Source organism: Staurois parvus, unplaced genomic scaffold, assembly GCF_062004578.1.
Source record: "Staurois parvus isolate SC_StPar_1 unplaced genomic scaffold, SC_StPar_1.0 ptg000529l, whole genome shotgun sequence".
Taxonomy (NCBI): Eukaryota; Metazoa; Chordata; class Amphibia; order Anura; family Ranidae; genus Staurois; species Staurois parvus.
The window spans coordinates 145,567-167,568 of NW_028318325.1; the positions used below are offsets into that span (position 1 = coordinate 145,567).

Genomic DNA, 22,002 nt, shown 5'->3' on the forward strand with positions numbered 1-22,002 from the left:
TCTACAATAGAGTCCCCCTTTACATCAGGTGTCTACAATAGAGTCCCCCTTTACATCAGGTGTCTACAATAGAGTCCCCCTTTACATCAGGTGTCTACAATAGAGTCCCCCTTTACATCAGGTGTCTACAATAGAGTCCCCCTTTACATCAGGTGTCTACAATAGAGTCCCCCTTTACATCAGGTGTCTACAATAGAGTCCCGCTTTACATCAGGTGTCCCCAATAGAGTCCCCTTTTACATCAGGTGTCCCCAATAGAGTCCCCCTTTACATCCGCTGTCCCCAATAGAGTCCCCCTTTACATCCGGTGTCCCCAATAGAGTCCCCCTTTACATCCGGTGTCCCCAATAGATTCCCCCTTTACATCCGGTGTCCCCAATAGAGTCCCCCTTTACATCAGGTGTCCACAATAGAGTCCCCCTTTACATCAGGTGTCCACAATAGAGTCCCCCTTTACATCAGGTGTCCACAATAGAGTCCCCCTTTACATCCGGTGTCCCCAATAGAGTCCCCCTTTACATCAGGTGTCCACAATAGAGTCCCCCTTTACATCAGGTGTCCACAATAGAGTCCCCCTTTACATCAGGTGTCCCCAATAGAGTCCCCCTTTCAGTCCGGGAGAGGAGCCGGTACAACTGTACGAGACTGGAGGGGGGGCCGGAGGTCAGATTTAATATTTCTCTTTGTGATGGAAGTTGGTGACGTGTAAATTCTTTTTTAGGAGTCCGTTCTGTATTTATCTTCCCGGTGACTGACAGGCTTCCCCATAGAAAACGATTTGTGAATTGGCTTCACGCTGAACGTGTTTAATTTCCTCGTGTTGGTGGAGCCGGCGCTGCGCAAATCTAGCAACAGGCAGCCCCTTGCACCTGGCTCCCCGCACCCTCCCGCCCCCCGCCGCCCCCTCCCTGTGTTTTCTTAATGTGAAATACAAATCCCAGATTGATGTCATTTTCAGCCAGCGGGGTGAATTTTACTGCCCAGAGCTAATCTCCGCCGCGGCTGTGCTGACAATGGCGGCGGGGAGGGCAGTGCCAGGGAACAGAGGAGCGCTTTGTTTGGCTCTGCCCGTGTTTTACGAGGTACGGGACGGCCGATTTATCTGTAAAAACACTGGCCGCATGAACTGCGCTGTGTCACCCTCCGAGGCGAGAAACGGTTCTAATTGCTGGATGTGTTGCAGGTTCCAGGAGACCTTCGACCAGGACGCAAAGCAAGACGCCGTATTCGAATGTATCGCCAAGCCGGTAGCTGAGAGGTACGGTGACCGTATGTCTGTAATGTGATGTCTAAGGGCTGGTGGTTGGGAGGCGGTAAAACTCCATGGTTGAGCTGCGCTTTTATTGCCCCTTCCCCCAACTGTTACCTTCTGGACACATTCCATGGTTACCCCCTGTCGCTTTTCAAGTGAATAGGGCCACCTTGCAGCTGCGTGCAATGCTCACTAGTGCGGGATTTAAAACGGAGCTCCACCCAAAAGGGGAAGTTCCGCTTTAAGGACTGCCCCCCACCCCGCTCCCCAGTTATATAATAATAAATATAAAAAACCTAGTGGTGATCAAATACCACCAAAGGAAAGCTTTATTCATGTGAAAAAAATGATATAATTTTTTTTTTTTTTTTGGGTACAGTGTTGCATGCCTGAGCAAATGCCAGTTAAAGTGGCGCAGTGCTGAACTGCAAAAAAAAAAAATGGCCCGGTCATGAAGGGCATAAAACCTTCCAGAGCTTAAAAAGGGGAAGTTCCACTTTAAGGACTGCTCCCCATTAAGGATCCTTGGGGAGCGGATACTCAAATTTGACAGGTACCCGCTCCCACTTCTGGTCCAATCGCCTAGGCGATCGGAAACGGAAGGTGTGTCTGTCCCCCCCCCCTCCCTGCAGTCTTTTGGGACATGTGACCAGGTCCCAGAAGACTACAGGACCATTCATAAAGCGCAGCGCTACCAGGAGCGGACTGACCATTTGGAAACTCAGGCACTGCGTGTGGGCCCGGGGTCAGTAGGGGGCCCCGTGAGATGCTCCTGGTACCTTTTCATAGGCTTTTTTGGGTGTGGTTTGAGCATGGGCGAGGACACAGGGGCCCCATGGTCCTCTATTGCCCCATGAGTTGTCAGTCCGCCACTGAGTGCTACTCACGCATGCGCAGTGGGTACCCGGGTCTGAAGCCGCAAGCTATCACAGCCGGGTGCCCACACTGTAGATTACGGCCTCCTGGAATACAGGACAGCCGCTGAAACGGTCTGCGGGAGACACACCGCGGGACCGAGGGACAGGTAAGTGGCTGTTTTTTAAAAGTCAGCAGCTACAGTTTTTGTAGCTGCTGACGTTTATTTTTTGACAGGCGTTGACAAGGTAATACAAGGTCTCCTCACCGCCTGTCAGATGCTCTCTGAAGAGCGATCTGAAGGTGGAACGCTCTTCAGAGAGCCCAGCTAGCGTGAATGAGCCCCAGTGTTGAAGTTTTTCTGTTAACCTGTTAATAAGTGTAACTAAAGTCTGTGATAATTACTTTTCCTTCAAGTCCGACGTCCCTTACTGGCACCAACATCTTCTACCCGGCTTCTTTTGGGTGCTGGATTGTGACCGTCTTCTTTGGCTGGTCATATCCTGAATACAAGTTCTGTGCTGGAATGTAAACTGAGCTGCACATGTGCTAATTGTTCCAGCTGACCATAGAGATGACCAAGGACTAGAACATCCCCGATCATCTCTATGGTCTCAAGAAACTGGAAGCGGCAAGTATTTTGTCACTTCCTGTCGAGGTCCTACCTTTTCCCTGAGGTTATGTTACTCCATGTGCTGGCGTCCATCTTGGATTCTGCTGTGCATGGTGGGAATCCTTTTATGCCTTCAGGTCTCTGTGGTCCATCCCCCAGAGGGGTGTGACTGATGACATATAAGCCTGTGGCCCGCACATGCTCTTTGCACTTGTGTCTTTGTGTTGCTATTACTCTGTTCTGACTCTCGTGACTCTCCTGGTATCTGACTCGGCTTGTGACTTGACTATTCTTTGTATTCTCCTTTGATCTGACCCTCTGTTGCTGAACCCGGCTCGTGACCTGTGATTCTCGTCTGCTGCCCTGTACTGTTTTGTCCTGTTGTTGACCCGGCTTGTCTGACTACTCTTTTGTCTCTTCCACTAGCTACACGCCATTGGCGGCGGCCATTACCGCAGCTGAGGTGTCTCGGGGGCCGCGACCTGGTTCCTGGCTGCGTCAAGTCCATCCCCACCATCAGGGGCCCTGGTGAAGGGCAGCCTGGGACTTAGACTCCGCGCCCTGAGGGACTTCGGTCTGTGGGTGGTGGTTGTCGTCAGCCAGTGCGTTACATTGTTAGGCCTGCCTGTCCGTTCCTCGGCTCCTGCCCTGACATTACACAAGTGCCATGAACCCTGACGGTGCAGGCACGCCTTCGCTCCCAATGCTAGTCGCCAGACTCGATCAACAGGATCACCTGTTGGATCAGTTCGCTCAGGCGTTGCAAACTCTGCTTGCACGCACTGCACACCTTGCTCCTGGTGCTATTAGGCCGGTAGTCACTCCGGTGGTCTCTCCCGCTGCTTCTCCGCCTATTGAGTCCACAACCTCGACGGCTGCATCAGCGGCACCCAGAGGTATGACTGGCTCTGCCCCTCTTCCACAGCGCTTTGGGGGTGAGCCGAGTCAGTGTCGTGGGTTCCTCAACCAGGTGGGTATTTATTTTGAATTAATACCCCACGCCTTTCCGTCTGAGAGGTCAAAGGTGGGGTTCCTAATTTCACTACTCTCAGACAAGGCCTTGGCCTGGGCAAATCCCTTATGGGAGAGGAACGACCCGGTGATTCAAGATTTTTCCGGTTTTGTCGATGCCTTCCGTAGGGTATTCGACGTACCGGCTCGTTCCGCCTCGGCGGCCAAGCTGCTCATGACCATGCATCAGGGTTCACGGACCGTTGCCGAGTACGCTATAGAGTTTCGTACCCTGGCGGCAGAGGTCGGTTGGAACAATGAGGCTCTGGTGGCTGCGTTTTCCCATGGTCTTTCTGACACATTGAAGGACGAGATCGCAGCTAAGGAACTGCCTGTGGTGTTGGAGGAGCTCATCTCTTTCTTGATCCTGATTGACACCAGGCTCAGGGAGAGGCCTTCACTCAAGGAACGCCTGCGGAGGCCTTCCAATCGACTGGCACCTGCGTTTTCTGTCCCACCCGTTCCTCCCTCTCCTCCCACGCTTCCTGGGGATAGCTTGTCTGGTGGGGAACCCATGCAGCTGGGGTTTGCTCGCCTTTCCGAGGGGGAGCGGGCCGCTCGGCGTCGGGAGGGTCGCTGCCTGTACTGTGGCCTCGGTGGGCACTTTCGGCAGTCTTGTCCGGTCCGTCCGGGAAACGCTCGCACCTGAGATCATGTCGGGGACAGATCTTGGGTGGAGTTTCCTCGTCCCTGGCGTTCCGCAAGGATAAGCCACTGATCACCGTGGTCCTTTCTTGGACGGAGGGCTCGGTGACGGCCCAGGCGTTGGTAGACTCTGGGGCCGGTGGGTTGTTCTTGGACAGCTCGTTTGCTGCACAGCACTCCATTCCCCTGCAGGCTCGTGCTACCCCATTAGTTCTCGAAGCAATAGATGGCAGGCCCCTGCAACCGCCGCAGGTTACCCACGAGACTCTGCCAATAGAGGTAGCCATTGGGGCTGTTCACAGGGAGTTGGCCTGTTTTCAGGTGATTTCTTCCCCACACTATTTGGTGGTTTTGGGGTATCCCTGGCTCCAGAGGCACAATCCAACCTTCAATTGGAAAACAGCCGAGATTCTCTCATGGTCTCCACAGTGTGGGGCCGGGTGCATCCGGGGGCCGGTTAAGGTATTGTGTGCCTCCTCGGACTCTGCGTTGCCCACCGACTATGGGGAGTACCGGGACGTGTTTGATAAGGTACGCGCTGGTACCTTACCACCGCATCGTCCTTACGACTGCGCCATATCCTTGCAACCCGGGGCCACTCCTCCGCGTGGCAGGGTGTACCCTCTCGGTTGCGGAGAATAAGGCCATGGAAGAGTACGTTGTGGATGCGCTTTCCCGGGGGCACATTCGTAAGTCTACTTCTCCAGCAGGAGCAGGTTTTTTTTTTTGTAAAGAAGAAAGGTGGGGAATTGAGGCCCTGCATCGATTATAGGGGTCTCAATCGGATTACCATTAAAAATGCATATCCATTTCCTTTGATTTCTGAGTTGTTCGACCGCCTTAAGGGAGCAACAGTCTTTACCAAACTCGACCTTAGGGCGGCGTACAACCTCGTACGGATCAGGCAGGGGGATGAGTGGAAGACCGCGTTTAACACCAGAACCGGGCACTACGAATACCTGGTGATGCCCTTCGGATTGTGTAATGCGCCCGCGGTTTTTCAGGAATTCATAAACGATGTCCTTCGTGATTTGTTGCAGCAGTGCGTAGTGGTTTACCTGGATGACATTTTGGTTTACTCTGCCTCCATGGAGTCCCATGTCCAGGATGTCAAGCAGGTGCTGCAACGATTGCGTGAGAACGGACTCTTTTGTAAACTCGAGAAGTGCGAGTTCCATCGATCCCAAGTTGCCTTTTTGGGCTACATAATTTCCGCGGAGGGATTTTCCATGGACCCTCAGAAGGTTGCGGCGGTTCTGCAGTGGCCTTGTCCCAATGGTCTTCGGCCCATTCAGCGCTTTCTGGGTTTTGCCAACTACTATCGGAAGTTCATCAGGAACTTCTCCACATTGGCAAAGCCTCTCTCTGACCTAACCAAGAAGGGGAGTAACCCTCACGAGTGGCCATCCGAGGCCATCATAGCTTTCGAGGCTCTGAAAGCCGCCTTTGCTTCGGCTCCGATTCTTTCGCATCCCAATCCTGGGTTGCCCTTCGTCCTCGAGGTTGATGCTTCCGAGACGGGAGTAGGGGCTCTCCTGTCTCAGCGTCGGTCGCCCGATGGACCCCTACTTCCCTGCGGGTTCTACTCCAGGAAGCTTTCCTCTGCAGAGTGCAACTACCAGATCGGAGATCGGGAGTTGTTGGTCATCATTCTGGCTCTCAAGGAGTGGAGGCACCTGCTCGAGGGTTCCGCGGTTCCGGTCCTCATTCTTACCGATCACAAGAACCTGACTTATCTTTCGCAGGCCGAGAGATTGACACCCCGCCAGGCCAGATGGGCTCTGTTCTTGTCACGCTTCAACTATGTGGTTTCATATTTGCCTGGTTCCAAGAATGTCAGGGCTGATGCGTTATCACGGCAATACTCTGAGTTGTCCAGGGAAGACTCTGAGCCAATCTCACTTATACCTCCAGATCAGATCCTGGCTGCCATTCGCACCAGTCTGACCTCTCCTCTTGGGGAGCAGATTTTGGCGGCTCAAACTGATGCTCCTCCCGGGAAGCCGGAGGGTAGATGTTTCGTACCCGAGGGATTGCGCACCCGCCTGCTGCGTACCTACCATAACGCCAAAACTGCCGGGCATCCGGGGAAGAACCAGCTGTGTTGGGTCGTCTCTCTCGCTTATTCTGGTGGCCAACCCTCCGTGCCGACATTGCCTCTTATGTAGCGGCATGTTCGATCTGTGCCCAGAATAAGTCTCCACGGCATCTCCCTTTGGGTCTTCTGCAACCCATTCCCAATGGGGAGCGTCCTTGGTCACATCTAGGTATGGACTTTATTGTAGACCTCCCGGTGTCTCGGGGTCATACAGTTATCCTCATGATCGTCGATCGGTTTTCCAAGATGTGCCATTGCATTCCACTCAGGAAATTACCCACAGCGCAAGAACTGGCCACGGTCTTTTCCAGGGAGATTTTTCGCCTGCATGGGTTGCCTAAGGTGATTGTCTCGGACCGCGGGAGTCAGTTCATGTCCAGATTCTGGCGCGCCTTCTGCTCCCAGTTGGGTATTAGTCTCTCCTTTTCTTCAGCCTACCACCCGCAGTCCAATGGGGCTGCGGAGCGTTCCAATCAGGCCTTAGAACAATTCCTTCGGTGTTATATTTCAGACCATCAGGACGATTGGGCCGATCTCCTGCCTTGGGCAGAGTTTGCCAGGAACTCGGCGGTCAACTCCTCCTCCGGGATGTCTCCCTTCATGGCCAACTATGGGTTCCAACCCGCGGTATTACCGGAGAGGTTCTCACCACAGGACATTCCGGCTGTGGAGAACCATCTTGCTGCCCTGCGTTCTTCATGGGGGCAGATCCAGAGGGCCTTGAGGGACTCAGCTCAGCGCCAGAAGTTCCAGGCTGATCACAGACGGTTGCCCGCTCCTTCATACCAGGTCGGCGATCGGATGTGGTTGTCTACTCGCAACCTCAATCTTCGGGTGCCCACACCCAAACTAGCTCCCCGTTTTGTCGGTCCTTTCCGCATTCTCCGCAAAGTGAATCCGGTGGCCTATGCCCTTGCCCTTCCGTCTGGGATGCGGATCTCCAATATCTTTCATGTTTCCCTGTTGAAACCTTTGATCTGCAATCGCTTCACTACCTCTCTGCCTCGGCCCCGTCCTGTCCGGGTTGACGGTCATGAGGAGTATGAGGTGAGCCGGATTCTGGACTCTCGATTGGTGCGTGGTCGATTACAGTTCCTGGTTCATTGGCGCGGTTATGGTCCCGAGGAGCGTTCCTGGGTTCCTTCCACGGATGTCCATACTCCTGCCCTCCTCCGCGCTTTTCATACCCGCTTTCCTCAGAAACCTTTGTTGAGCTGCGGAGGGGGAGGGGCCCTTGAGGTGGAGGCACTGTCAAGGTCCTACCTTTTCCCTGAGGTTATGTTACTCCATGTGCTGGCGTCCATCTTGGATTCTGCTGTGCATGGTGGGAATCCTTTTATGCCTTCAGGTCTCTGTGGTCCATCCCCCAGAGGGGTGTGACTGATGACATATAAGCCTGTGGCCCGCACATGCTCTTTGCACTTGTGTCTTTGTGTTGCTATTACTCTGTTCGGACTCTCGTGACTCTCCTGGTATCTGATTCGTATTGTGACTCGACTATTCTTTGATCTGACCCTCTGTTGCTGAACCCGGCTCGTGACCTGTGATTCTCGTCTGCTGTCCTGTACTGTTTTGTCCTGTTGGTGTTGACCCGGCCTGTCTGACTACTCTTTTGTCTCTTTCTCCAGCTACACGCCATTGGCGGCGGCCATTACCGCAGCTGAGGTGTCTCGGGGGCCGCGACCTGGTTCCTGGCTGCGTCAAGTCCATCCCCACCATCAGGGGCCCTGGTGAAGGGCAGTCTGGGACTTAGACTCCGCGCCCTGAGGGACTTCGATCTGTGGGTAGTGGTTGTCGTCAGCCAGTGCGTTACATTGTTAGGCCTGCCTGTCCGTTCCTCGGCCCCTGCCCTGACACTTTCAGTTTCGGTCTGATGTGAACAGACTGTTACCAGCCTCTGAAAGCATCTGATCAAATGGATCTTGGTTCGATCTGACGCTTTGAAGGGCAAAAGAAATATCTGGGGTCTAATAGACCCCAGGTCTCGCCATAAAGAGGACCTGTCACTGCTCCTGCTCAGAGGCGTCCCTAGGGTTGGTGTCACCTGCTGCAGTAACACTTGGTTTCACCCCTCCGACGATCCCCGCAGGATGGATCGGATCTGTGGATTGAGCATCTTGGATCAGAGTCTGATCCATTATCCTCCCCAATGCACAGATCCGATCCATCCTGCGGGAATCGTCGGCTTGCAACCTATACAGAGTTAACTGATCTCTCCATGAAAAGATAAGTTTTAAAGCAAGCCGACGATCCCCGCAGGATGGATCGGATCTGCGGATTGAGCATCTTGGATCAGAGTCCGATCCATTATCCTCCCCAATCCGCAGATCCGATCCATCCTGCGGAGATCATCGGCTTGCAACCTATACAGGGTTAACTGATCTCTCCACGAGCTCCCTGAACAGGTAAGTTGTAAAGCAAGCCGATGATCCCCGAAGGATGGAACGGATCTGCGGATTGGGGAGCATAATGGATCGGAGTCCGATCCATTATGCTCAATCCGCAGATCCGATCCATCCTGCGGGGATCGTCAGCTTGCTTTAAAACTTACCTTTTTGTGGAGTGGGTCCGGTGTCACCCCGTGCGATAGGTGTCACCCGGTGCGGTGCGTACCCCCCGCACCTGCCTAGGGACGCCACTGCTCCTGCTATCACAAGGGATGTTAGTTCATTCCTTGTAATAGCCATAAAAGTGATTACAAAAAAATAGAGACAGTGTAAAAAAAACAAAAAAAAACAAGAAAGAAAGAAAAAAAGAAAACTAAATAAAATAAATAATAGAATTAAAAAAAAAAAAAAAATGGTAAAGCGCCCCCCTCCCCCTGTTCATGCAAACTGACTGACAGTTATCAGTGATAATATATATACTGTCACTGTACTGATGACACCGGTTGGGAAGGAGTTAACATCTAGAGGCAATCAAACGGTGTGCCTAACCATGTGTGTATAATATGCTGCTTTTACTAAGAGATGTGGCTGTTTTTTTTCCCCTGCTTTGCAGGGAGAAAAAACAGCTACATCGCTGCTCTGTGTACATAGCCCTGTGATGTTTGTAAACACAGGGATCTGTGCTGCGATACGCTAAGTCGATCAGCAGCTCCCGGTCATAAATCATTGGCTGGGACTTGCTGACCAACTTGTTCTGTACAGGCGGGCGTCAGCACGCTCCCCCCAACCCGGAAATGCTGGAGAGAGTTGGGGGCGTGGCTTAGCCGTGCTCTGTGTATGTGAATGGACATTATCCATTCACAGGAGCGCAGCTCGGGAGAAAGCCTGCTCGAGTGCCCCCATAGCAAGAATCTTGCTATTGGGTGCACTCGGCTGGGGGGAGGAGTCAGAACTGATGGCGGGAGATCCAAAAAGAGGAGAATTGGGGCTGCAATGTGCAAAACTGCATAGAGCAGGTAAGTATAACATGATTGTTTATTTGTTTGTTTTTTTTTTTATTTGAACCTTTTAGAATCGCTTTAAATGACAATTCTGGGATATACATAACTACTCTTAAAAATGCTCCCTCCCCCCTCCTAACACCTATTGATGACTAACCTGTCTAAGAAAAATGTATATACTTACTGTATTTTCAGCTCTCTCCGGTCCAGTCACATGATCTCTTGTGGCGGCTGCAGGGGAGAGAAGGGTCATAGGAAGCCTAACGGGTGATGTCAGCATAGGTTTTGCTAGTCATCCTCAGAATGCCCCCATCTGTCATCCATGGAAGAATTATCTATGTACTTACCTATTTTCAGCTCTCTCCGGTCCAGTCACATGATCTCTTGTGGCGGCTGCAGGGGAGAGAAGGGGGCATTCCGAGGAGGACTAGCAAAGCCTATGCTGACATCACCCATAGGCTTCCTATGACCCATCCGTCATCCGTGGAAGAATTATCTATGTACTTACCTATTTTCAGCTCTCTCCGGGTCCAGTCACATGATCTCTTGTGGTGGCTGCAGGGGAGAGAAGGGTCATAGGAAGCCTATGGATGATGTCAGCATAGGCTTTGCTAGTCATCCTCAGAATGCCCCCATCTGTCATCCATGGAAGAATTATCTATGTACTTACCTATTTTCAGCTCTCTCCGGGTCCAGTCACATGATCTCTTGTGGCGGCTGCAGGGGAGAGAAGGGGGCATTCTGAGGATGACTAGCAAAGCCTATGCTGACATCACCTATAGCCTTCCTATGACCCATCCAGGGGCGGACTGACCATTTGGAAATTCGGGCACTTCTCGAGGGCCCGGGGTCAGTAGGGGGCCCCATGAGATGCCCCTGGTACCTTTTTCATAGGCTTTTTTGAGTTTGGGCAAGGACACAGAGGCCCCATGATCCCTTATTGCCCGGGGGCCCCATGAGTTGTCAGTCCGCCCCTTGACCCATCCGTCATCCGTGGAAGAAATATCTATGTACTTACCTATTTTTAGCTCTCTCCAGTCAAGTCACATGATCTCTTGTGGCGGCTGCAGGGGAGAGAAGGGGTCATTCTGAGGATGACTAGCAAAGCCTATGCTGACTTCACCTATAGCCTTCCTATGACCCATCCGTCATCCGTGGAAGAATTATCTATGTACTTGCCTATTTTCGGCCTGGTCCGGTCACTTAATCTCCGGGTCAGTCAGCGGCGGCTGCATGGGAGGGGAGAGGAGAGAGAGCGCTCAACAACGGTTGTAAAAGCCTGCCCATAGGCTCCTATGGCCCATCTATTGTTGGCGCTCCCTCCTCTCCCCTGCAGCTGCTGCTGGCCGACACAGGAGAGCCGCATCACATGACTGAACCAGAGTGGGCTTCACATACTGTAGGTATATACATCTTTTTTACACAGGTTTGTCAGCATAGGTGTTGGGGTGGGGGAGGGGACACTTTTAGGATTCTATTGTTGGCGCTCCCTCCTCTCCCCTGCAGCTGCTGCTGGCTGACACAGGAGAGCTGGATCACATGACCGAACCAGAGTGGGCTTCACATACTGTAGGTGTTCTACATCTTTGTTACACAGGTTTGTCAGCATAGGTGTTGGGGTGGGGGAGGGGACACTTTTAGGATTCTATTGTTGGCGCTCCCTCCTCTCCCCTGCAGCTGCTGCTGGCTGACACAGGAGAGCCGGATCACATGACCGAACCAGAGCGGGCTTCACATACTGTAGGTATATACATCTCTCTTACACAGGTTCGTCAGCATAGGTGTTGGGGTGGGGGAGGGGACACTTTTAGGATTCGTTGGGTATATTCCACAATTCGACTCTTCCAGTTCCCAGTCTTTGTGACTTTTGTCTGGGACAGAAAACGGCTCCGTGGGTCTGGGACGGTGACAGGTTCTCATTAGCGACGTCACATTTCTTCTCGCCTCTCCGGAATATCATTTAGTGGCCTGTTTGGAATTTCTTCCAGCAAATAAAATGTTTTCATGTTTTTGTTTCATGTGGTTCAGCACTTTTATTACCCATCCCGGATTTCGGTTATGCAATCCCTGAAGCTGCAAGGCGGCCGCTATTCTTCTCCGTGTTGTTTTCTGTTCTTTGGGACTTGACCCGGAGATCAGGAATAAAAACTCACCGAAAAGCCAAAATAAATGTGTGGAGGAGAATCCCGCTGAGAATAAACTAGTCTATCGCAGAGATAATAAAGAGAACCTGTCACAAGTATATACATTACAGCCGTTCTTCTCAACCAGGATGCAGTTTGGGTTCCACAAGCACAGGACACGGTTTGCCCGGGACCAGCATCATTCGTTGCCGTGGTAACTGGACCGGCCACCAGCACCATGACAGCCAATGATGCTCCACGGTCAGGATGCATGGCCTCATTTGTTGCTATAGTGATGGCGGCCAGCTCGCCAACACTATGATAATGCGTGACTCTGATCCAGGGCCAATAGAATGCAGGAGATGATGGAGGTCCGCCACCTCCAGGACCTTTCTACCTCCGGCCTTCTACCACATGCTGGAGCCAAAAAGCAGGGGTCTGATGTGTAGAGGGGACAGTGAGATGGGGGGGTAAAGGGGGATTCTGTCATGGGTGGATCTTGATGTGATGGGGGAGTCTGTTTATGATGTTATGGGGGATCCTTAGATGCAGTTAGGGGACCTCTGATATAATGGGGGGGACGGGACTATGGTGTAAATTTCTGATGTGATGGGGGTGGGGGGGGGAGACTATGATGTAAATTTCTGCTGTGATGGGAGCCTCTGTTATAAGGGGTTTCTGTTGTGATGGGGGGACCTTAGATGGAGTTAGGGGACCTCTGATGTGTCGGGGGGAGGAACTATGATGAAAAGCGGATTTCTGATGTGATGGGGGGTCCTTTGATGTGGAGAAGGAATCTCTTTCGGGAGGGGGGGGGTGCTATGATGTAAAGAGGGTTTCTGATGTGATAAGAGGACCTTTGATGTAATGGGGTGACCTTGGATGTGATAGGGGGACCTCTGATTTAGGGAGTCTGTTATAAAGGGGGTCTTGATGTGATGGGGGGGGGGGGGGGCAGCTCTAATATGATGGTGGAACCTCTGATATGATGGGTTTATCTCTGATGTGAGTGGGGAATCTCTGATGTGATGCTAGGACCTCTGATATGTAATGGGGAACCTCTAATGTGGTTGGGGTACCTGAGATGTGATGGGGGTATCTCCTGATGTGATAGGGGGACCACCTGATATGATGGGAGGACCTCTAAAGCGGGTTTCTGTTGTGATGGGGGGACCTTAGATGGGGTTAGAGGACCTCTGATGTGTCGGGGGGAAACTATGATGAAAAGGGGATTTCTGATATGATGGGGGGTCCTTTGATGTGGAGAAGGAATCTATTTTGTGATGGGGGGTGCTATCATTTTAAAGGGGGTTTCTGATGTGATAAGGGGACCTTTGGTGTAATGGGGGGACCTCAGATGTGATAGGGGGACCTGTGATTTCATAGGGGGCCTATGTTATAAAGGGGGTTTCTGATGTGATGTGCGGGACTATGATGTAATGGGGGGTTTTGATATGATGGGGGGGGCGGCTCTAATATGATGGTGGAACCTCTGATGTGATGGGGGTATCTCTGATGTGATGGGGGTATCTCTGATGTGAGTGGGGTATCTCTGATGAGATGGGGGACCCCTGGTGTGATGGTAGGACCTCTGATATGTAATGGGGAACCTCTAATGTGGTTGGGGTACCTGAGATGTGATGGGGGTATCTCTGATGTGAGTGGGTGACCCCTGATGTGAGTGGGTGACCCCTGATGTGATGGGAGGACCTCTGATGTGATGGGGAGCCTCTGTTATAAAGCGGGTTTCTGATGTGATGGGGCACCTTAGATGGAGTTAGAGGACCTCTGATGTGTTGGGGGGGAACTATGATGAAAATGGGATTTCTGATATGATGGGGGTCCTTCGATGTGGAGAAGGAATATCTTTTGTGATTGGGGGGGGGGGTGCTATGATTTAAAGGGGGTTTCTGATGTGATAAGGGGACCTTTGGTGTAATGGGGGGACCTCGGATGTGATAGGGGGACCTCTGATTTCATAGGGGGCCTATGTTATAAAGGGGGTTTCTGATGTGTTGAGGGGGACTATGCTGTAATGGGGGGTTTTGATGTGATTGGGGAGGGGGGGCGGCTCTAATGTGATGGTGGAACCTCTGATGTGAGGGGGGTATCTCTGATGTGATGGGGGACCTCTAATATGTAATAGGGAACCTCTAATGTGAGTGGGGTACCTGAGATGTGATGGGAGGATCTCTGATGTGAGTGGGTGACCCCTAATATGATGGGGGGACCTCTGTGTTGAGGGGAACTCTGATATGATGGGGGGTATATCTGATGGGATGGGAGGACCTCTGATGTAAAGGAGGGGGCTCATTTGATGGAGGAACCTCTCATGGGGGGACTCTGATGTGAAGTTAATGTCATCCAGTCGGTTGTGTACGTTGTCCCGGGTTCAGGTTTCCCATTAAGTAACATTTACATGTTTTACATTTTAGAGTGGAGGGGCTCCATATTTTTCATACTTTTAAAAAGATTCTGCAACTGACAGGTTGGGAGATGCTGTACTGAAGGATGGGATGATGGAGGTTACTAACAGCATTAAAGAGACCCTGTTACCTTGTACAGTAAGGGCCACCCCCAAACCCCTAACACTCCCCTGCCAGTCCTGCCTCCATCACAGCTGACACTAAAATGGTGATGGAGCGGCCGGGGGGCAATGGAGAGGTGGGTATCGGTAGGTGGGTATCGGTAGGTGGGTTGGGGGGGCCTGTGCGCAGACGGTGTCATTTGCTGATTATAGAGTCCTGCTCTTCCATGGTGAATAGGTTTAGGGCCGGCTTTTGATTGGTTTGGGGTTGTATTGATGAGCAAATCTATCTTGTATTCAGGTTCATTCTGCTGGCATCTGTGATCAGTTCTGAAATCATTAAAGCTTCATCTACACCTGCGGCTGTCCTTGCTGCTCCATTGCTCCTCCTCTCCATCGCTCCTCCTCTCCATCGCTCCTCCTCTCCATCGCTCCTCCTCTCCATCGCTCCTCCTCTCCATCGCTCCTCCGCTCCATCGCTCCTCCTCTCCGCCTTGTCCTAGCATTAAAACGGCATTAAACCTAAAAGCAAACATTTGTTATACTGGATCTTACCAATTCTTTGATGTGGCGGCTGCATTAGTTTTCTTTTTTAAAGTGTTACTAAACCCCCAACAGTACAATCAGTCTGTATATGCAGGAAAGCATGCTGGTTATACTCACTGTGGAACCCAAGGGGTTAATCCTCTGCATTGTGTAAAAAGGCTGTTTGATCCTGTCTTCTCTGATCCCCCTCTTACCTCCTGATAGGACATATTGTGTGGAGACACTCTGCACATGCTCAGCTTGTGTATCAGTATTGTGCTCATTATGTGTAATGCTAAAGAGGTTTTTTTTTCCTTGGGAGAGTGCATGTGATCGGCACAGGGCCAATCAGCACTATTCAGACAGAGGATCAGGGGTTCTGCATCCTCCTAGAGCAGAAAGAAAACTCCTCCTACAAGCTTTAACCAGTGCTTGGCTGGACACTGATAGAAGTCACAAGACTGCTATATATTGCTGATGAGAAAAGGTATTTAGCGGTTTATATTTACTAAAATAATTGCATTTCCATGTTCAGTGTACTGTGGGTCTGGGGAGAGCGGTTATAGTGAATGCAGGGTCCGGGGAGAGCGGATATAGTGAATGCGGGGTCCGGGGAGAGCGGATATAGTGAATGCGGGGTCCAGGGAGAGCGGATATAGTGAATGCGGGGGCCGGGGAGAGCGGATATAGCGAATGCGGGGGCCGGGGAGAGCGGATATAGTGAATGCGGGGGCCGGGGAGAGCGGATATAGTGAATGCGGGGGCCGGGGAGAGCGGATATAGCGAATGCGGGGGCCGGGGAGAGCGGATATAGTGAATGCGGGGGCCGGGGAGAGCGGATATAGTGAATGCGGGGTCCGGGGAGAGCGGATATAGTGAATGCGGGGTCCGGGGAGAGCGGATATAGTGAATGCGGGGTCCGGGGAGAGCGGATATAGTGAATGCGGGGTCCGGGGAGAGCGGATATAGTGAATGCGGGGTCCGGGGAGAGCGGATATAGTGAATGCGGGGTCCGGGGAGAGCGGATATAGTGAATGCGGGGTCCGGGGAGAGCGGATATAGTGAATGCGGGGTCCGGGGAGAGCGGATATAGTGAATGCGGGGTCCGGGGAGAGCGGATATAGTGAATGCGGGGTCCGGGGAGATCGGATATAGTGAATGCGGGGTCCGGGGAGAGCGGATATAGTGAATGCGAGGTCCGGGGAGAGCGGATATAGTGAATGCGAGGTCCGGGGAGAGCGGATATAGTGAATGCGGGGTCCGGGGAGAGCGGATATAGTGAATGCGGGGTCCGGGGAGAGCGGATATAGTGAATGCGGGGTCCGGGGAGAGCGGATATAGTGAATGCGGGGTCCGGGGAGAGCGGATATAGTGAATGCGGGGTCCGGGGAGAGCGGATACAGTGAATGCGGGGTCCGGGGAGAGCGGATATAGTGAATGCAAGGTCCGGGGAGAGCGGATATAGTGAATGCGGGGTCCGGGGAGAGCGGATATAGTGAATGCGGGGTCCGGGGAGAGCGGATATAGTGAATGCGGGGTCCGGGGAGAGCGGATATAGTGAATGCGGGGTCCGGGGAGAGCGGATATAGTGAATGCGGGGTCCGGGGAGAGCGGATATAGTGAATGCGGGGTCCGGGGAGAGCGGATATAGTGAATGCGGGGTCCGGGGAGAGCGGATATAGTGAATGCGGGGTCCGGGGAGAGCGGATATAGTGAATGTGGGGTCCGGGGAGAGCGGATACAGTGAATGCGGGGTCCGGGGAGAGCGGATATAGTGAATGCGAGGTCCGGGGAGAGCGGATATAGTGAATGCGGGGTCCGGGGAGAGCGGATATAGTGAATGCGGGGTCCGGGGAGAGCGGATATAGTGAATGCGGGGTCCGGGGAGAGGGGATATAGTGAATGCGGGGTCCGGGGAGAGTGGATATAGTGAATGCGGGGTCCGGGGTTTAGTCACACTTTAAGCATTCTTTCTTTTATTTTCACCCGGTGATCCAGCCAGTAAGTCTGTCCTGCAACAATTGTATCAGATTGTTGTGACAAACCATTTACCCCTGACAGGGCACTTACAATGATCAGCTTTTATTTATTTATGTAAAACCTTTATCCCAAAAGGAATAAACTGTTACTGTAACTGCTTATAAAGTGTGAGCTGAAATTCAGCTTCAGTATGTTAGTGTATCTAAATCTGCTAGTCCATCTAACACTCCCCTTCCCTCCCTCAGACTAACAATGCTGCTGTCTGCTGTACTCTTTCATCCAGAGTGGGGGCGCTCTAATACTGGAGGGATGTCACTGGCCAGATCACCAGGTTAAATCAGCAGGGGGAAAAAAACCTAAAAAAAAGAAATCTAATGCAGCCGCCACATCTAATGATTGGTAAGCTACAATATATGACATTTGTGGATTTGCGTTTTAATACCGCTTTAGGAAGTAGAAGGTGATCTGTGAATGGCGGCTGTGCTGAGTGAGCGACCCCCTGTGATTTCTAGGCAGAAGGGCAGCCGCTTGGCACAGGACTCCGCCCCATTGCACAGGGGTATGCGCATGCCACCAGTACTGTGTGGCAAAATGATCCCCTCCTTCGCATTTGGTGGGCATTACCATCTGCAGAATGCAGCCCGTGACATCAACGGGGGTCACACCACCACTGCCTTACAGCAGCACGTCATGGTGCAGGCCTTTAGGTGATAAGGAGTTGACATAACGCCTCCTCACCGTCTGTCAGATGTCTCTGAACAGGGATCTACTGTGGGTCGCTCTTCAGCATCATGTGATTACATCTCACGGTTTATATTGCTTGTCGGCGTTCCTGTGGCGTTGTGCACACAGCTGTACCATTACACCCTGACGCTGACTGCGCTCCAGCTGCTGCATGATGAGTGCCGAGCTCGGGGTACACAGTGTCCCTGGACAGCGCGGCCCTCCTGATCTGTTCCTGGAACTCCTCCCTCCTCAGGGTGAGGGGTCTCTACACCGCTTTCCGCTCCACCCAGCTTCTGCTGTTCTTATGAATGAGGGGTCCTAAAGGGGGGGGGGGTTATGTGTGTATACAGTATATATAATCTTCACACCTGTCCCCTCCAGTGCATTGTGTTTAAAGCAAAAAAAACATGAGATCTGAACAAACTGAATCCTCCCTCCGGCCCCCCCCCTTCAGTCTTGCATAGGTGTACTGGCTCCTCCCCTTCAGTCTTGCATAGGTGTACTGGCTCCTCCCCTTCGGTCTTGCATAGGTGTACTGGCTCCTCCCCTTCAGTCTTGCACAGGTTTAACGACTCCTCCCTTTCAGTGTTGTACAGCTGTACCAGCTCCTCCCCTTCAGTCTTGCACAAGTGTACCACCTCCTCCCCTTCAGTCTTGCAGAGCTGTACTGGCTCCTCCCCTCCAGTCTTGCACAGGTGTACCAGCTCCTCCCCTTCAGTCTTGCACAGGTGTACCTGCTCCTCCCCTTCAGTGTTGCACAGGTTTACCAGCTCCTCCCCTTCAGTCTTGCACAGGTGTACCGGCTCCTCCTTTGCAGTCTTGCACAGGTGTACCGGCTCCTCCCCTCCAGTCTTGCACAGGTGTACCGGCTCCTCCCCTCCAGTCTTGCACAGGTGTACCTGCTCCTCCCCTCCAGTCTTGCACAGGTGTACCTGCTCCTCCTCTCCAGTCTTGCACAGGTGTACCGGCTCCTCCCCTCCAGTCTTGCACAGGTGTACCTGCTCCTCCCCTCCAGTCTTGCACAGGTGTACCGGCTCCTCCCCTCCAGTCTTGCACAGGTGTACCGGCTCCTCCCCTCCAGTCTTGCACAGGTGTACCGGCTCCTCCCCTCCAGTCTTGCACAGGTGTACCGATTCCTCCCCTCCAGTCTTGCACAGGTGTACCGATTCCTCCCCTCCAGTCTTGCACAGGTGTACCGATTCCTCCCCTCCAGTCTTGCACAGGTGTACCGATTCCTCCCCTCCAGTCTTGCACAGGTGTACCGGCTCCTCCCCTCCAGTCTTGCACAGGTGTACCGGCTCCTCCCCTCCAGTCTTGCACAGGTGTACCGGCTCCTCCCCTCCAGTCTTGCACAGGTGTACCGGCTCCTCCCCTCCAGTCTTGCACAGGTGTACCGATTCCTCCCCTCCAGTCTTGCACAGGTATTTTGATATTTACATAACTCCTTCCAAGAGCCAACTTAGGAGACCACACTGAGACCACCCATCAAGGCATTTTCATATTACATAACTCCTCCCAACAGCCAATCTAGGAACGCCCACTACTCCACATTGAGACTGCCTATCAAGTTATTTTTATATTTGCATAACTCCTCCCAAGAACCAGCCTAGGAACGCCCGATCATCCACACTGTGACTGCCCATCAAGGCATTTTATATTTGCATAACTCCTCCCAAGAGCCAACCTAGGAATCCCCACTTTTCCACACTGACACCGCCCATCAAGGTATTTTTATATTTACATAACTCCTCCCAAGAGCCAGCCCACTGCTTGCTGCAGGACTGAGGGCCCTTCAGTGGGGTGCTGAGGCAGGGTGCTGTGATGTTTTCAGGCAGCACTCTGCCAGCCCCTCCCACCAGCCTTGATCTGCCGGCATTGCATAGGAAAGCACATAGATCCAGAGATGATATCACTGAGTATAAAATAAGGAAAAGCTTTATTTAAAAATAACACTGATGTGTTGCTTATGGGGGAGGGGGAATTTGGGACGGCAAAGTATGAGCAGATTAAACTTGAACCTTCACTCTTGGTCGATCTTCATGCTGTGATACCGTGCGGTTCTGTCCTTGAAGGGTTAATCCTCGGCTTCCATCATAGCGCTCTCCATGATGAAGTGTTTGGTGGTGACACGGGTTTTGCAGAGGCCGGGAAGTGATTCACTGTATCCACGGACTTTATAAATACCAGAGAGGAGAATTTCCATCCCGGCCTGTTTATACAGATTTCCTTCTCCCTGGTCCCAATGACGGACAGGAAATGAGGAGGTTTTCTCAGCTCTGCATTATTAGAAATGTGTTCTGAATCTGTCACGCTTTATTTGAAGACAATTGGCCGCTGCACAGATTGCTTTGGTGAGGTGCCCCTTTTCCGTCAGCACTGCTGCAAAGCTTTCGGCGGCCATATTGTTGTTTTATTCCTGAATATTCAGGTTTATTTTACACCTTGGCATTTACACGCAGCTCCCTGCCGCTATGGAGGATGCGCTTCATTTGGAGTTCTTCAGAACAGCTGCTGGAGCCTATTCACCAAAAGTCATTGCATTTTGATTTTTGCCTCCTTTAACCCCTTCATGCCTGCCACAGGGTACCTTTAAAAAGTGATTGGCTGTCGCAGTGGTCACATGATTGAGAGCTGGTTCTCTATGAGAGCTCAGTATGTTTCCTGAGAACGCTCCGTGAGCACGATCTCAGCACAGAAACATTAGCTGCCCAGCTACGTATATGGGTGGCATGTGGGTGCAGTGTTACTTGTGTTGACTAAAATATGACTAAAACTAAAATGGTATTCTATTCTAAAGACTAAAATACTTTAATTTAAGACTCATCTCCCTGCTCCCCTTTGCCTCCAAGCTTCTCGAGCGCCTTGTTCACAACCGTATGAACTGCTACCTCACCGACAACAACCTTCTTGATCCCCTACAGTCTGGCTTCTGCCCACAACATTCCACAGAAACTGCCCTACTAAACTCACCAACGACCTACTAACTGCTAAAACCAACGGCCATTACTCCGTACTCATCCCAACCAACGGCCATTACTCCGTACTCATCCCAACCAACGGCCACTACTCCGTACTCATCCCAACCAACGGCCACTACTCCGTACTCATCCCAACCAATGGTCACTACTCCGTACTCATCCCAACCAACGGCCACTACTCCGTACTCATCCCAACCAACGGCCACTACTCCGTACTCATCCCAACCAATGGCCACTACTCCGTACTCATCCCAACCAATGGCCATTACTCCGTACTCATCCCAACCAACGGCCACTACTCCGTACTCATCCCAACCAACGGCCATTACTCCGTACGCATCCCAACCAACGGCCACTACTCCGTACTCATCCCAACCAATGGCCACTACTCCGTACTCATCCCAACCAACGGCCACTACTCCGTACTCATCCCAACCAACGGCCACTACTCCGTACTCATCCCAACCAATGGCCACTAGTCCGTACTCATCCCAACCAACGGCCACTACTCCGTACTCATCCCAACCAACGGCCACTACTCCGTACTCATCCCAACCAACGGCCACTACTCCGTACTCATCCCAACCAACGGCCACTACTCCGTACTCATCCCAACCAATGGCCACTAGTCCGTACTCATCCCAACCAACGGCCACTACTCCGTACTCATCCCAACCAACGGCCACTACTCCGTACTCATCCCAACCAACGGCCATTACTCCGTACGCATCCCAACCAATGGCCATTACTCCGTACTCATCCCAACCAATGGCCATTACTCCGTACTCATCCCAGCCAATGGCCATTACTCCGTACTCATCCCAGCCAATGGCCATTACTCCGTACTCATCCCAGCCAATGGCCATTACGCCGTACTCATCCCAACCAACGGCCATTACTCCGTACTCATCCCAACCAACGGCCATTACTCCATACTCATACTCCTTGACTTTTCCGCTGCCTTTGACACAGTCGACCACCCGCTCCTCCTCCGTAAACTCCACTCCATCGGCCTCCGTGATTCTGCTCTCTCCTGGTTCTCCTCTTACCTTTTGCAGCGCAGCTTCAGTGTCACATACAACTCCTCCTCCTGCGTTTCCTCTTTCTGTTGGGGTCCCCCCAATGTTCTGTTCTTGGGCCCTTCCTTTTCTCTCTCTATACCTCCTCCCTGGGCCAACTGATAACCTCCCATGGCTTCCAATACCACCTCTATGCTGATGACACCCAGATCTATCTTCTACTCCCCAGCTCACCCCCTCAATCTCCTCACGTGTCACAAAT

General features: G+C 52.2%; 1 protein-coding gene across 2 annotated transcripts in view; it reads left to right on the forward strand.

Moving 5' to 3' along the window:
* The window catches only part of KIF6 (kinesin family member 6), a 374,519-nt gene that overhangs the window by 15,820 nt on the left and 336,697 nt on the right, over nucleotides 1-22,002 (forward strand). For both annotated transcript variants that reach the window (XM_089690367.1, XM_089690368.1), the window contains exon 3: nucleotides 1,184-1,258. In XM_089690367.1, coding sequence (XP_089546493.1) covers nucleotides 1,184-1,258 — 75 coding nt within the window. The remainder of the gene's footprint in view (nucleotides 1-1,183; nucleotides 1,259-22,002) is intronic.